This window comes from Pundamilia nyererei, unplaced genomic scaffold (genome assembly GCF_000239375.1).
Source record: "Pundamilia nyererei isolate P.nyererei 1_Seehausen unplaced genomic scaffold, PunNye1.0 scaffold00046, whole genome shotgun sequence".
Classification (NCBI taxonomy): domain Eukaryota; kingdom Metazoa; phylum Chordata; class Actinopteri; order Cichliformes; family Cichlidae; genus Pundamilia; species Pundamilia nyererei.
In genome coordinates this window covers 2,143,307-2,157,479 of record NW_005187447.1, presented here as the reverse complement: position 1 = coordinate 2,157,479, position 14,173 = coordinate 2,143,307, and the positions used below count along the sequence as shown (strand labels likewise).

The window sequence follows — 14,173 nt, the reverse complement described above, 5'->3', positions numbered from 1 at the left end:
GTATGATTTGTTGAAATATGAACATTCACAACTGCCTTTAAGCACTCTGAAAAGGGTTTTCCCTCAGGATTGCTTAATTTTTGCTTCCATCATTCCTCCAGTTTCTCCCATTCCTGTTGCAGTAAAGCATTGCTGATGCTACCATCACATGTTTGACTGTACTAACTGTAAGGGGGTGATGCTGACTGCCTCATATTTCTTCATTTGTTTGTCTGCACACCATGTGATATTGCTTCTCAAGCTCAAGGTCTGAGAGTCCTTAAGGTACCTTTTGGCAAACTCCCAGCTCACTGTCACATGCTCATTACTGAGGAATGTCTTCCATCTGACCATTTTACCATCAAGACCTGATTAGTGGAGGCCTGCACTGATGTGAGCAGTCTGGGTAACTTTTTAAATCAGACGTTATATTTGTAAATGCCTCTACACATATCTGAAGTAAAATCACACTTAGCTTAGCATTACTACAAGTAGTGACCAATTCTCATTCACAATAGGGTAAGAAAGCCACATCGTGTTTTTTTTCAGTTATACAACTTTGTTAGTGCTTTCACTTATAGACACACGAAAGCACAGGTTTTAAAATGTTATGGCTGTCTGTTCAACTCCAAAGTGCACCTTCTGTGCTATAAACTGTCAAAATTAAGACCAGATTTCTTAATGCTCAAAATGTGGAAAAGAAAACAAAGAGAAGCCATTATTATTATTATTATTAGACTGGTAAGTACCAAATATTAAAAACTCAAAGATATGTTCCCCGCTCCAGCTTTCATTAAATTCTGTAATTTGTCATGTACAGATTAACCCCTTACACCTTAGTTGTTTTTGAAGGTAGCCAAGCATTGCATATTCACTGAGCAACCTAAGGTAGGACTACTGCTGCTGTTATGGATGTGGTCGTTACTGTACTCACGCCTGATGATTCAAGTTTGGCAAAACCTTTTTTTTTTTCTCCATTGTCATAGGGCTGTTATTTATTTATTTTCAGATCTCATTCTTAACATTCAATAACTGTTTAGTTGTTGATAATTATGTCCAAAGACCTGGCTTTACCCATATATTCACCTCCCTGTATAAACTAGAAATTCTATAAGCGCTTGCTCTTTGATAGAAAGGATAGCAGCGCCCCCTAGTGGTTATTTGATAAAATGAGACGTGTTTACAAGTTTTATTTAAGACATTGATAAGAAGGTGATGAATTCATGCAGAAAATCTCTCCAACACTGGTGAGGATGAAAAAGGAAAGGAAATACTTAAATAGGTGTGCATCAATGTACAGTGACACAAATTATGTAACATATCAAAGTTGTCCTTTTAAAAAATATATATATATATTGTTTTTCATATTTTCTGATAGTTTATATTTGCACTAATCTGAATACATTATTTTTACAGTTATGCACACTGAATGTTACCGTACATCCGTCCTCACAGTCTTTAAGCCTGTCCAGCTGGTGCTGCTGGAGCATTTTTCTTACATTCTTCACACACATGGTGGCAGGGTCTGTGAGGATAATGTTTGGGTAAGTGTCATGCTGAGGCGTGAGGGTATTGATCATCCAAAGAGAGGAGAAAAAAATTACCATTGGTTGTTAAAATAAGTATCTGTAACATTTTTAAATAATTGTTTTTATGTCCTTTATTAAAGGTGGACCAGCACAATGACACAATTTCCTCTGGGATTAATAAAGTAATTTGATTCCGAACGACTTTTGAATGCTTGCACTGTAACTCTGGTGGTCAATAAACAAGTCAGAAGAGCAATTACTCAGAGAATATTAAAAAAATAAAGTAAAATGAAATAAAAACAAATGGACAATCAAATATACAACGAAAACCACAAAGTTAGTCTTTTTCCGATTATCAACCCTCCTCTTCCAGAACCTGCGAATATTACCACACAACATGATAATATTACACAAACAGAAATTCAGCACCTGCCCTCCCTGTGTCTGTGACCAGGGTGATCTCTCTTTGACCAGGGTCCAATCCCCGGTCCACCCTGAATGCCAAGCTCCTGGAATTTGCTCCGACAAGTGCCCACATAGGATGCTTTCCCCACTGCAAATCCAAGGATCCCTGCAACTGAAGAAGAACAATTATTTCATTAATCACAGCTGCCACTTACAAACTGAGATCCAAGATACTGAAAGACACAAACCTGCTAGTTTTGGAAAAGGACCAAATCGCTTTGATGATTTCCAAATACCTATGGAGGGAAAAAAGTGATAACTATAGAAACACCTGCTTTACTTTGATCAATATCATGCAATTTAAAGTACGGGGTTTGAATGTTAATGCTTTACCTTGGTAGATGAGACCACCGGTGACAGCCATGCTGCCCAGAGACAATGGAAGCGCTAAAAACAGAAATCAAGTCAAACAGAAGTTACTCTGAAGCTGATCAAAGCCACAAACTGCTGGACAGCGTTTGGGGAAATATTATAATAGAATCAGAGTAAAGTTATTTTAAAAAGCCAGCATTCAAAACAAATACATAATGCATAAAGATAAGTTTTTCTGTCTGTGATTAAATGCCGATATTTCCCATATGAATGAATCCACTAGAAGATGTTAATTTTGCTTTGTTTGCCTATAGTTCAACCTAAATGAACTTTGGAGTAATGAGACATATACCGAAACTCAACCTCATGTCCATCTAATGGGATGGAAAGGACGGATACAGGAAGAAGTGATTGCTGCCACTGCATGTTTACATAACTGCTTGATGAGAGAAGATGAGCAGCAGCTGTGTGGTTAGTGGTGAGAGGCCGGGCCAAGATGGAGACTAAAGACAACGATGTGTTGCCACATGAAACACCAATAATCTTCAGTTTGGGAATTCTTTATCTAAAAAAGCCTGACCACAATATTTTCTTTAGTGCAAGCTGCTCACAGTAGCTTATACAATCTTAAGCTTTTGCTGTGATAATTATTTTCTGACAGTTGTATAAAAGATGTGTGGGTGTGCATAAATGACTGATATATCTTTAAACCTCTTGTGTTTTTTTTCTTCTACTACTTTTTCCAGATCGGGTGTTTTTTTTCCCCCCTTAGTTTTATCTAGAACCTCTTTTTTACCTCTGGACACTCCCAGCCAAGCTTCACCCAACCTTAACCCTAAGTAAAAGCTCTGATCAGGCAGGGCAGAGTGGTTATAGTATTTAAATGATTTCTTTAAAAGCAATGCATATATAAATAATCATGATCAAATAAACACATTGTAATCACAACTGAGAGAATGACGAAAGTATAAAATCTTACTATGAGTTACTTACCCTCTTACTGATCTGCCCCCCTTTTTTAAGACCACACACTGAATTCCGCAGTGAAGAATGTAAACCCTCAACGGTAAGCTTGATTGATGACCCCTATCCCCTACTTCTACTACAAAAACCCTGCTTACACATCAAAGAACATTTCCAAGTCTTGTCTCTCACTGGGAGACATTTCAACAAATTGTTAATGAAAATTTGTGACACACGTGAGAGCATTTACTGAATGTCTGAAAGAGACTACCTCTGTACCAGAAGCTCTCCTCTTGGCACTCTTTCCAAACTTTTCTCACATCTTCTCTGTGAACATGGGCATCACTCAATGGGCACTGTAAGAAACAGAATATAGGTTAGTTATCATATGTGACATATAGCATTGCATCTGGGCTCAAAATGTCTAGTACAAATTTGTTTGCCACTCACTTTCCACCCTCCTTTAATGGGAGCTGAACCTGAACCAGCAGCTGCCGGTTCCTCGGTCGGCACTGTTTGCCCACTTATTTCAGCACTCATGATCTTAGACCCTTCAGTAGTTTGTTGCTGGAGCTCTATTATGCTGCTTTTGAAGCTTCCCCTTGCCTGTGTCAAATGCAACAAGCTGTAATAGAACTTCCTGGACTAGACTTTTAACTCCGCCTTCCTAACAGAGCTCTGCCCAGTCAGATTTGTTTGAGCATGAGGATGACAAGCCATGAGGCAAAGAAAACCCCTAAAAAACATTAACGCTTAACATATAAAACTATGCAGAAAAGGAATTCACTGCTTTAACATAAAAAAAACAGTGTTAAAAATAAATGTGTTCCCATTTGTCACATGAAATAAAAACACGTCCTCACCTATGGTGTTAAAAACAGGTCAGGTTCACCTCTGTATACCAGTTTACACGTCAGTGTTTGACACACCTTTTTTGCCTACAGCTTCGTGTTTGCTCTTTCCTATCACTATTTAGTAGACCCACAAGTGTGGGTAAAGGTAACATATTATCTACATGTGTTTAGGCTAAAGATTCAATATACGCAGTCAAACTTCATAACAAGATCACCTATTATTGGTTATTTCATTGGACACACATCCCTATAAGCCAAAGGTCAAGGTTTTCTTTACTACCACTAATAAAAATGCAGATATCAGTGCTACAGTTTCTCTAATAATGGTATATATAATCTGTACTTAAATACCTTTCAACAGGTCACAGCTTAAGGAGCAAAGGCTCACTTATCCATGAAGCAAACACATTTGTTTTACTACTTATTTATTAACATCACTGCTGAGCATTAATTAAATAGTTTAAATTTTCTATATCCTAACAACTGCAACTGCACAAATTCTACAAAAATGCTCTGATTTAGAACAAAAAATAGTAGCTGTTCACTAGTACAGAACTAATACATAACATTATTCTAAATAAAGTATGACTAAAAAAAATTTAATTTAAAACTGATCCAGGCCAATGCATAAGGCATCGTATTTAATATGTGAGGTATTTCCTACAAATTTCTAAGTGTACCTGCCAAATAAATTTAATTAGGTTTAAAAAAAAGGGGGGGGGGCTACATTCTCCTCCAAAATGTAGTTTAATAGTATAAAAATGAAAACACACATCAAATGCAAAGTAACCCACCTTGAATCCACTATTAAATGCCCATATGCTGTAAACTAGTGCCGACTAGGACTGTCAATGCATAAAGAGTGTAACTGGAAGGCAAAGGAACTACATACACGACTGTGCAGTGGACAACTCAGTAGGCCGTTTTACCCATTTCTACCAGTACAAAGTAATACAAATTTAATCATGGCTGTATTGAGTAAGGTGCTGTGGTTTAAATAACCTGGTGAGCTTCTCTATACTCACACGGGGTATAGTTGCTTAGCTAATCATTTAAACAGAGTCATGTGAGTAACACCATAATGTTACTGATATATAAAAAAACAACTTTGGGCCCAACAATGTTGCTACGTTTGCATTCGTTCGTCTTGTACAAAAACTGAGATTTATAGTCACATGACAAACAGGGCATACTAAATTTGACAGGGTAACGTAAATGAAGGTAAGTGTTCAGAAAGACTTTATTTATCCCCAAGGGGCAATTAAGAGTGGTATTTAGGGCAGCATTACTGCAAACATTCCGGAAATTTAAGTGCTGTCGCCCTTACCTTGGTAAAATCAAAACATAACTCACATTACCAAATACACCCAACAAACGGCGTTGACTTTAAGCGAACCCAAACCGCGATTACACTGGGAAGTCAATTTAGAAGTAGAACTACCAATCAGATTTCATCGTGGGTTGGTTTCAATTTTGCACGAGGAAATTCTAGTGATTGACGTGCGAATAGCACGGCCTGTTTTGAGAACTATGACCAATCACATTTCGTTGAGGGAGGAGCTGGTGTCTTTTCCCTCCCTGTCATGACATGACACCTCGACTAGCCAATTGACAGCGAGCAAAGGCGGAGGCGAATGAGGCTGACCTTCAATCCACAGCTGCGGGCGTGGCTTAAATTGACAAGGCCCGCCTATTGGCCGGTCTGCGGACTTCCCACAGACAGTTGTATGTTTCATAAAAATGCACTCTGATGCGGCAAGTAAGTAGTAACGTTAGAGAGGTTTTTCTGGATCAATTTGGGACCCCATAGCGCGTGTGGCACAGACGTTAATAGTCTTGCTCTGTTTTGAACAACAGTTTTGTCTCATGGTCGTGTGGCGTTTGATGAGGACGCGTGAATTCTGTGCTATTTGCTGCTCTCTTTGTATTTGCTAGTGCTGTCTTGTGCGACAACAAAGGGAGGATAGCTGGTGTAATTTTAGCTGTTTGGACATGTGGAAGGTTATATTTGACACTGAAGGTTTTGCGAAGTTAATTTTTCGAGTCGCGTTAGCGGTGCTCGGCTGAATGCGGCTGACGTTAGTTAAATTCAGATGGTTTTCGATGGTTAAACGGCGTGTTGAGCTGTTTATATTCATCTTTATGGGTCACGTACAGCAGGTATCAGCTCACATTTGGCATCCACGCAGGACCATTGCAAATCGGTCAATATTCTGGTCAACTGCGGACTCTTACAGGGAATGAAAATTGTGACGCAGTTGTGTAAAACAGCTTTCATTGCCTGCTGCAGCACTGCCGCCGGGTTTTGCGCCATCTACACCAGCTGCTGCAAACGCCTGTGCGTTGGTTTTGTGCCAGAACACATATAATGTTGTATATTTTTCAAACAACGTAAAATGCATTCAATCAGTTGGTGTAAATGTTGGGGGTAGAAGGGTCTGAGAGAAGTAGTTGTTTTGCAAATGCATGGGAATTGTAGTTTAGTATCCCAAACAGAGCTTAGCTTCCAATGGCCTGTTTAGAGGAAATGGACTACAACGCCCATACGTCCAAACTCTCCAGATACTTTGTAAACTCTGTGCAAGTTGCGCGTCTGCACTGCTATTTTAGGTATGCAGTTAGTGCTATCTGCTCGGCAGTGTACTGGTTTGAGTGTGGTTTTGGCCTCTGAAAAAATGTTAAAATCATCGGTGTTTGGTGACAGCTTTTAATCGACAGTGCACAGAAGGCTTGAAGCGAGAAGGTCGCATGCATGATCGTTCTCACGTCTTTAGAGGAATGCAGTCCCTCCCTCATTCGTGTGAGATATTTTCAGCAACGTAGATCTTTGAAAACTGGAAATCAAGCGATAGTAGTGCGTGCTCTGTGAATGTTGTGTGATTCCTAATCAAAGATCACCTGAGATTTGAGTCCAGTGTTCTTACTGGGGCTGTGATGATGTCACCTTCTTGTACCCTTGTGCTCATGCCAAGCATGATCAGGAGCATAAAGCTGAGTGTCACGGTTTAGTTTAGTTCTTTTCTGACGTTATATTTATTTTTTGGAAATAGATTTTCAGCTGAATTCCCACTTGACTACACTGGCCAGCATCCATAAGATCCACCACACCTTGCACAGGCTGGTAAATGCATATTAGCAATATGTTTATGTGTGCTTTATTTTAGCATGCATGTGCCCTGTACATCTGTGTCCTACTCACACATATTTGTTTTGAATAGAACTTGGCAGAAGACGTTGGACAGGACAGCCACCCCTCAGGTAACTATACAGCTGCTCCTTTTTTATGTTTTTTTTTAAATCAGTTTAGTGTTTTTATCAGGCCAGATGTACATTAACATATCACTTTCTGAAGTGGACTCTCAGTGCTTGGCTAGTACTCAAGTGTTTTGCTATAGAAAGTTGGCATAATGCATGTCGTTCTTAAAGATTTATTCTTTCATTTTCTCCTCTGTTTACTTCCCTAGCTTGTTGCTCTAAAGCCATGCCTCCTAGGAAAAAGAGGAGACCCTCTGCTGGAGATGACATGTCAGCCAAGAAAAGTCGCCAGGACAGGTGCGAGATCCCTTTAATTAAATATTCAGTGAACTTGAATATGTGCAGTACACAGTTTATTTTGCCATTCGTAAACATATAATAAACGGTGTACTGCACGTGTAGTATGGTTGAAATTTTCTTTTTCCTTCACAGCGTTTTCAGAAAACATGAAACATCCCAAATCCGAGAGGAGGAGATGTTTTCTAGTAAAAGATGCTTGGAGTGGTTCTATGAATATGCAGGTGAGCACTTACTGGACACACTCTTAGTTTCATTGCATTTGACCTCTTCTCAGTGCATACATGGGAAATTGCTGCTATTGACATTTGTTTATCGTGAATAGGCTGCGATGATGTGGTGGGTCCAGAGGGCATGGAAAAATTCTGTGAGGACATCGGGGTGGAGCCGGAGAATGTAAGCGCATATTTAAAATCTTTCATATTTCGACATCTGTTTATCTCTCTGGCATTTTCTTTAATGACATCCTTTTGGAAGTGGTGACAATTTGCATTTCAGATCATTTCTGAGACTTTATAAAAGTCTATCTTTTAATCTGCATTCTCAATCAGCAGTCCTAGACCTTTAAGGTCATGTGATATGTAATGGATTGAGTATCTTGTATTTAAGAATATCTGCAACTGTCATTTGTTGCTTGTGCTCAGGTGGTGATGCTGGTTCTTGCTTGGAAGCTGGATGCCCAGAGTATGGGATATTTCACCCTTCAGGAGTGGCTGAGAGGCATGGGGTCATTGCAGTATGTCATTTACTTACTTTAGTGCTTTTTTCTTCTTCTTCATTTTTCCTATTTAGATTGATGTGTTTTCTTAGTGTAACTTGCATTAAATTGGATCCTGTAACATACCTAAGCTAGTTTTCTGCTGCCGTCAGGTGTGATTCGACTGAGAGGCTGAGGAATTCACTTGACTACCTGAGATCTGTCCTAAATGACAGCACCAGCTTTAAGCTCATTTATAGATATGCCTTTGATTTTGCTCGGGTGAGTGGAGCAGTCAACACACAGCATTCAACAACCAGGTTAAATTCATTTGAACAAATACAAAAATCTCAGTAAGAAACAGTAAATATTTTAATCTGGCTGTCTGACTTGACTGTCTGTTTGGACTTGTTGCATTGATTTGAGAAAGTCTTGGGTGTTCTGATTGTACAGGAAAAGGATCAGAGGAGTTTGGACTTGAACACAGCCAAATGTATGTTGGGGCTTCTTCTGGGAAAGACGTGGCCTTTGTTTCCTGTGTTTAATCAGTTTCTAGAGGTAAGCAGTTTGGTTGGTTGGGGTGTTTGTTTTGTTTTTTAAGAAAATCAGTCACAGAAGTCTCGTGGAGTAGTTGTATATACCATCATTTGTTGCCCATTTTAACCTTGGAAAGAGCTGTTGTAGCTAAAAAGCTATCACTCTAAAGGATTTATTTGTTATTCCTCAGCAATCAAAGTACAAAGTCATCAACAAAGACCAATGGTGCAATGTTTTAGAGTTCAGCAGGACAATCAACCTGGACCTCAGCAACTATGATGAAGATGGTGCCTGTAAGTGAGCACACATTTACGTGTAGCTGAGTGTTACCCAAATACTAATTTTGTAATATACTGAAATTTGTGCCTCATCTTTGTTTTTGTTTGTTTTTTTTCATTAGGGCCTGTTTTGTTGGACGAGTTTGTGGAATGGTACAAAGAAAGACAGATGTCATAACTGCAGCGCAAAAATGGGAAAGTAGTACAACTGTGACAACAACGACTCTGAGAATCAATAACCAATAAGTAACCAATACAAAAAAAAGTAAAGGAGTGACTGTGGGTGCTTCCTGGGGAAAGGAGGGGTTTGGGCTGTGGGTGGGCTAGGGTGGGGTTGCTGGGTTTGCAGCCTGCATGCACGCTGCTCAGAGCGTGGAGGCAGGAGGGCTGCTGTGCTCCCTACCGAAGTTGCGTAGTGGGCAAGCTTGCAGCAATCTCCAGTGGCATTGCTCTCTCACTGTGACATGTCATATTGCTGTCTGTGTTAGGATAACGTGGTGTCATACATGGATGATGGAAGCAAAATGGTATTGTGTGGGAGAACCACTCCTCACCCCTTGTCTTCAGCACAGAGAAACTGAGAGAAGTGACCATTCATGCATTGTGTCTGAGTCTTAAATAGGGTCACTTTGACCTGGGCACATTAAAGTATTATACATCTGTGCAATGAACTTGAACTTGAGCTTTTCTGGACAGATAGCACTTAATTTTTTTATTTTTTATTTTTGTCATATTTTGAGTTTCATAGGAGTACTTCAAGAAGCACACTGTGTCAAATGGTTGATTGCAAGTTTCTATTCTATTGATTTGTGCCAGTTTGTAGTTGTTTTTTGTTTGTTTTCTTCTTTCCCCTCCAGTTTTGATTGCTTCAGCTTTTTTTGTTGTTGTTGTTGTTGTTTTGTTTTGTTTTTTTGCTTCTAGCTATTCATTTGCTAGCCCCCTGCAAAGGCTTCAGACCTCATAACACCAAACAGTTTAGCATTGCTGCTTACTAACTCTTATTACAGTACAGCGGTGAGCCACTAGTGCTCTGATCAGCATTTATTGGTCTGATGACTGATTTATGTATCTACGTTCTGTAGATGAGAGTATTACTGTGCCTCAAAACATGGAAGTCACTTTGTGTGTCCCACACACATACCAATAAACCCAAATGTACATACACGTGTGATAAGAGTACATGCACACAGACACACTGAGTGGTCAGGGATTATTTCAGGATGAACTCAGACTGTTTTGGCTGTGTTATAAGTTGACATAGAGCTAGTTGGTGTCCATTTTGTCTTGATATGTGGCATCTGTTTGTCTTCCTTAGTCCACTGATAGTTTCAGGTCTCCTCTTACCAGTAGCATCTCTCCCAACACTGACGGTGTTAATGTAACTGCAGTGGAAGACCGGTGACCCTCTCAGGATGAGGTCCTTTAGGCTTGAGTAGTAAGGTACGTTTGGTGAAAGTGTTGCTTTGTACCACCCATAGGATGTACTCAAAACAGTGGACACTGACAGTTTGGAACTTTGTGATGATGCTATGCTGTTCTTTTCGCCTAGTATAATGTTCTTGTAACACATGTATAAATTTTTGTCTTTGGCTGTGATGTGATGCTGAATTGTCAGAAGATTTAATATTTGCATGCATGCTCCGACAGAGCCTTTTGTGAATGGATGAGATTTTTTGAAAACATTTTTCAAACTTTTTGTTTTTGTTTTGTACAGGTTTTTGTGCAAGTGTTTTGTGCTTAATTTCATAAACACAATCATGTTCTTTGAATTCTGATGATAAACATGATTGTGTCTATTAAGACCTGGAACACACCTGTAACCTCATGGTGGAACAGGAGTTCCCTCCTGCATTTACCCTTTGTTACACATCCTTACATATGCTGCAAAACTTTGGCAAACTGCAGGCAATGCAGACAGTAGCCTGTTTTGCTACTGTTGCACTACATTGTCATGACATACATAAACGCTTCCATAAATCCATTTCAGTTGAAAACTACACAGAAACCTTTGTCGTCACTACAATGCATCTACCGTCAGCATAAACCTTAAGACTAAAGTAGTTGTAGGATTGCTTACCAAATACTGTGTAGAGATCAGTGGTTTAGTCTTCTCCCTTGATAATGCAGGAGGATGAACAGCCTTGTCCCAACTGTATATATGTATGTAAACTATGTGTCTATGTGTCTGTTTTCACTATAACCTGTGTCTATACAAGTAAATAAAATGGTTTATTAACTTATTTATGGCTTATGTTCTGGTTATTTAGTTGATAGTTCACCCTTGTTTAACCTTATAATGTCAAGTGTATCACATTTAATACATAGGATTTTGAGACCTCTACATCATCAGTTTTTGTACCTGTAATAGCTAAATAAATTGCACAGAAATCTGGGATGTAGCACATATACAAATAAAAATGTATATGTGCAAATTGATATTTTTATTATTATTATTATTTGCTAAAATGTTCAATTAGAGATACAAAAAAAAATCTGTAAATTATTTCATGATTTTAGTCTTTAACATCACTGAATTTAGGTTTTTATACACAAATTTGAGCCATCACACTGGACTTCCTTCAGAAGTCAGAAATTCTGTTCATGAATGCAAGTAAATAACTCATTTGGCATCTTATTTTGCAGAAATAAGTCAAACATGAAAGATAAGCATGGTGCATTGATAAAGACTGCATTTAAGTGCTCTGTGGCAGCCCTAGCCAATGAATGATTATAGCTTACATTTCATTCCAAAGTCACACATAATATACAATTCACAATATTTTGGACATTCACAGGATAACTTAAGCTCAGAGAATCATGCCTATCATCTGGGTGGCTTTTCAAGTGTTTAGCGTGAATTGACTTGTCATTAAACATGACTGATGTTTGAAGTGTTTAAATAGGTTGGTGGGTATTCTGGTGTAAGCGAAGAAGCAACAGGTTCCTCTGTGTTTTGTCTCTGTTGCTGATAGGTTCTATTTCCTTCCGAGCCGTGTTTCTTATTGTCCTGTGGAGATCTCCATGAAAGCCCAACGGCCTCCTCTGGCGGTAGTGTTACAGGAATAGGAGGTGGGGCAACTTGTGGTGGTTTGATGTCATGGCTCCTGTAGCGGGGAAGATCATACAACAAATCTGTTGCTTTTCTCTCATCTGGTGAAGCAGAGGGGAGATGTAATCGTGGCAGGGGTTTGATGTCTGGCTCAGACTTGCGATAATAAACACCGGTGTCAACTTGTGGACTGTGGTCAGCTGTAGGAGATACATCCCCACTGAAATCCACCGTGTCCCACATTTTTCTCTCTGATGACATGACTTTTAGGGCACTGAGGCCTTTTCTTTCCTTCCTATCAGAGAGCAAAAGAGGGCTTGGATTCTCATATGTGGTGTTGGGTGAGTTGTAAAGCCTGTGAAGAGCACCTCCGGATGCAGAAGAAGTACTATTGGCACTAATGGATGAGAATTTATGTGTTGGCTTTACATCTGATTTCCAACTGTCTTGCTTTATTTTAACGTCACTTTTGATGCTGGAGGAGTACAGCTGGGGAAGTTCTGGTTTTGCAGGTGAAGCCTGCTGTGGTGGTGTTGTATTCAGACCCGTCTTTAGTGCTGGTGTAGAGATTTTAGACAGATGATGACCAACACCAGTCCATTTTATCTCTGGTGGTATATCTGCATTTGCATTGTGTCTTTGTTCAGTCCTTCTCCTTACTTCATCCTCAAAGCTCAGACTGGATACTCTCTTTGGAGCAAGTGATGAATTTCTGTCCTTTTCACTTTCCTGTGCAACATTTACCATTTGGCTCTTGCCACTGGGGGAGAAAGAACTATCAGATAGCGATGAAGTTTTCATAATTGAACGCTTATAGATTGGAAAGTCAACATATGTCATGCCTGGAGGAGCTCTATTTTCTGTTATCTCATCTTCACTGCTGCTGCTGCTGGAAGAGGAATCAGAGGGTTTCACATGTTTGTTTTCAGGATTCAGAGAAGAGGAGTCTGGCGGAGGTGATGAGGGATATTTGGATGGTTGAGAACTCGGTGATGTGATTTCAAGGCGCTTTCTAAATCGGGAAAAACCAAGATTCATTGTGGCCCATCGTGACTGGAGCTCAGAGTTTATCTCTGGTGTTGTGCTGACGTTGTCTTTTCGATTTTCCGTCAACTCATCTGTTATAACAACATACTTTTCTAATGTAATATTGGAATCTTTCTTTGAAATGTGAGGAAGCTTAAACAATGTAGAAGTTGGAGAGCCTAAGTTGCTAGCCATTTTAACAGGCTGGTCTGTAGTCCGACCTTCACTCTCATCACTGCTGGAGGAGGACTTAGGTGAACGTGTCTTGATATCCAGATGCTTTTTGACATAAGGGATAGTGCTGAGGCCTATTTCAGGCAATCTTGAATCTGGTTTAATTGCAACTGGGCGGTTTCTTAAATCTTCCATCCCCTCCTCATCTGAGCTGCTTGATGTGTAAATAGGATCATGACGTTTGGTTTGAGATTGTTGAAACCCCGTTGAGCCCAAACTCTTTGTCTGGCCCCTTTTTTCATCTTCACTGTCACTACTTGAAGATGACTCAGAAGCTGATAATACTGATTTGATGTCTGCAGTATGATGAACATATTGGGTTTTTGTGTAAAGCAAATCAGTTTCTTGCCTTGGACTATATATATCTGCTTGTTCCTGTTTCTTTATGTGTTTCGTTGTTTCCTCCTCACTGTCACTGCTAGAAGATGTGTCAGAATCTACTGATGGTGCTTTGATATCTAGGCGCCGCTTAACTCTAGGAAGGTGTTGAAGATCAATGGTAGGCCACTTTGCATTTGGATCAGGACTCTTTGTTTGAGATTCTTTGAATGGGCGAGATGCAATACCCAACTTCCCCGTACTCTGCTGCACTTTGTGGCCTGTTTCATCATCACTTTCACTACTAGAAGATGAACTAGAGGCTGATGAAGGTTCTTTGATATCTGAATCTTTCTTGATACTCCTGGGACGCTCAGGAG

General features: G+C 39.6%; 2 protein-coding genes across 5 annotated transcripts; one reads left to right on the top strand and one right to left on the bottom strand.

Moving 5' to 3' along the window:
* Window positions 1-1,136: 1,136 nt before the first annotated feature.
* ociad2 (OCIA domain containing 2) lies at window positions 1,137-5,476 on the bottom strand. Of its 3 annotated transcripts, none has more exons than XM_005732310.2 (8): window positions 5,430-5,476; window positions 3,699-3,854; window positions 3,520-3,604; window positions 2,307-2,360; window positions 2,162-2,209; window positions 1,938-2,085; window positions 1,421-1,504; window positions 1,137-1,223 (listed from the first exon to the last, which is right to left on the bottom strand). In XM_005732310.2, the coding sequence occupies exons 2-7, from the start codon at window positions 3,786-3,788 to the stop codon at window positions 1,438-1,440; spliced, it is 492 nt and encodes a 163-aa protein (XP_005732367.1). In that variant the 5' UTR covers window positions 3,789-3,854; window positions 5,430-5,476; the 3' UTR covers window positions 1,137-1,223; window positions 1,421-1,437. The 3 variants fall into 3 exon arrangements, with proteins under 3 accessions (XP_005732367.1, XP_005732368.1, XP_013766092.1); XM_005732311.2 differs by having other exon boundaries at window positions 5,456-5,474; XM_013910638.1 differs by lacking the exon at window positions 5,430-5,476 and having other exon boundaries at window positions 1,416-1,504; window positions 3,699-3,879.
* Window positions 5,477-5,802: 326 nt separating this feature from the next.
* On the top strand, window positions 5,803-10,036 carry dcun1d4 (DCN1, defective in cullin neddylation 1, domain containing 4 (S. cerevisiae)). Of its 2 annotated transcripts, none has more exons than XM_005732308.1 (11): window positions 5,803-5,861; window positions 7,153-7,223; window positions 7,321-7,360; window positions 7,567-7,654; window positions 7,790-7,878; window positions 7,980-8,050; window positions 8,299-8,390; window positions 8,525-8,633; window positions 8,805-8,909; window positions 9,079-9,181; window positions 9,289-10,036. In XM_005732308.1, the coding sequence occupies exons 1-11, from the start codon at window positions 5,843-5,845 to the stop codon at window positions 9,342-9,344; spliced, it is 843 nt and encodes a 280-aa protein (XP_005732365.1). In that variant the 5' UTR covers window positions 5,803-5,842; the 3' UTR covers window positions 9,345-10,036. The 2 variants fall into 2 exon arrangements, with proteins under 2 accessions (XP_005732365.1, XP_013766080.1); XM_013910626.1 differs by lacking the exon at window positions 5,803-5,861 and adding an exon at window positions 6,827-6,845.
* The last annotated feature ends 4,137 nt before the right edge of the window (window positions 10,037-14,173 follow it).

Excerpts from the sequence above, each read along its gene's own strand:
- ociad2 (XM_005732310.2), bottom strand. The coding sequence starts at position 3,788 with ATGAGTGCTGAAATAAGTGGGCAAACAGTGCCGACCGAGGAACCGGCA. Across the intron at positions 2,210-2,306 it reads CGGTGGTCTCATCTACCAAG|GTATTTGGAAATCATCAAAG; the intron begins GTAAAGCATTAA and ends TTCCCTCCATAG. Across the intron at positions 1,505-1,937 it reads CACAGACACAGGGAGGGCAG|ACCCTGCCACCATGTGTGTG; the intron begins GTGCTGAATTTC and ends TTATCCTCACAG.
- dcun1d4 (XM_005732308.1), top strand. Across the intron at positions 7,224-7,320 it reads ACCACACCTTGCACAGGCTG|AACTTGGCAGAAGACGTTGG; the intron begins GTAAATGCATAT and ends TGTTTTGAATAG. Across the intron at positions 7,655-7,789 it reads AAGAAAAGTCGCCAGGACAG|CGTTTTCAGAAAACATGAAA; the intron begins GTGCGAGATCCC and ends TTTCCTTCACAG.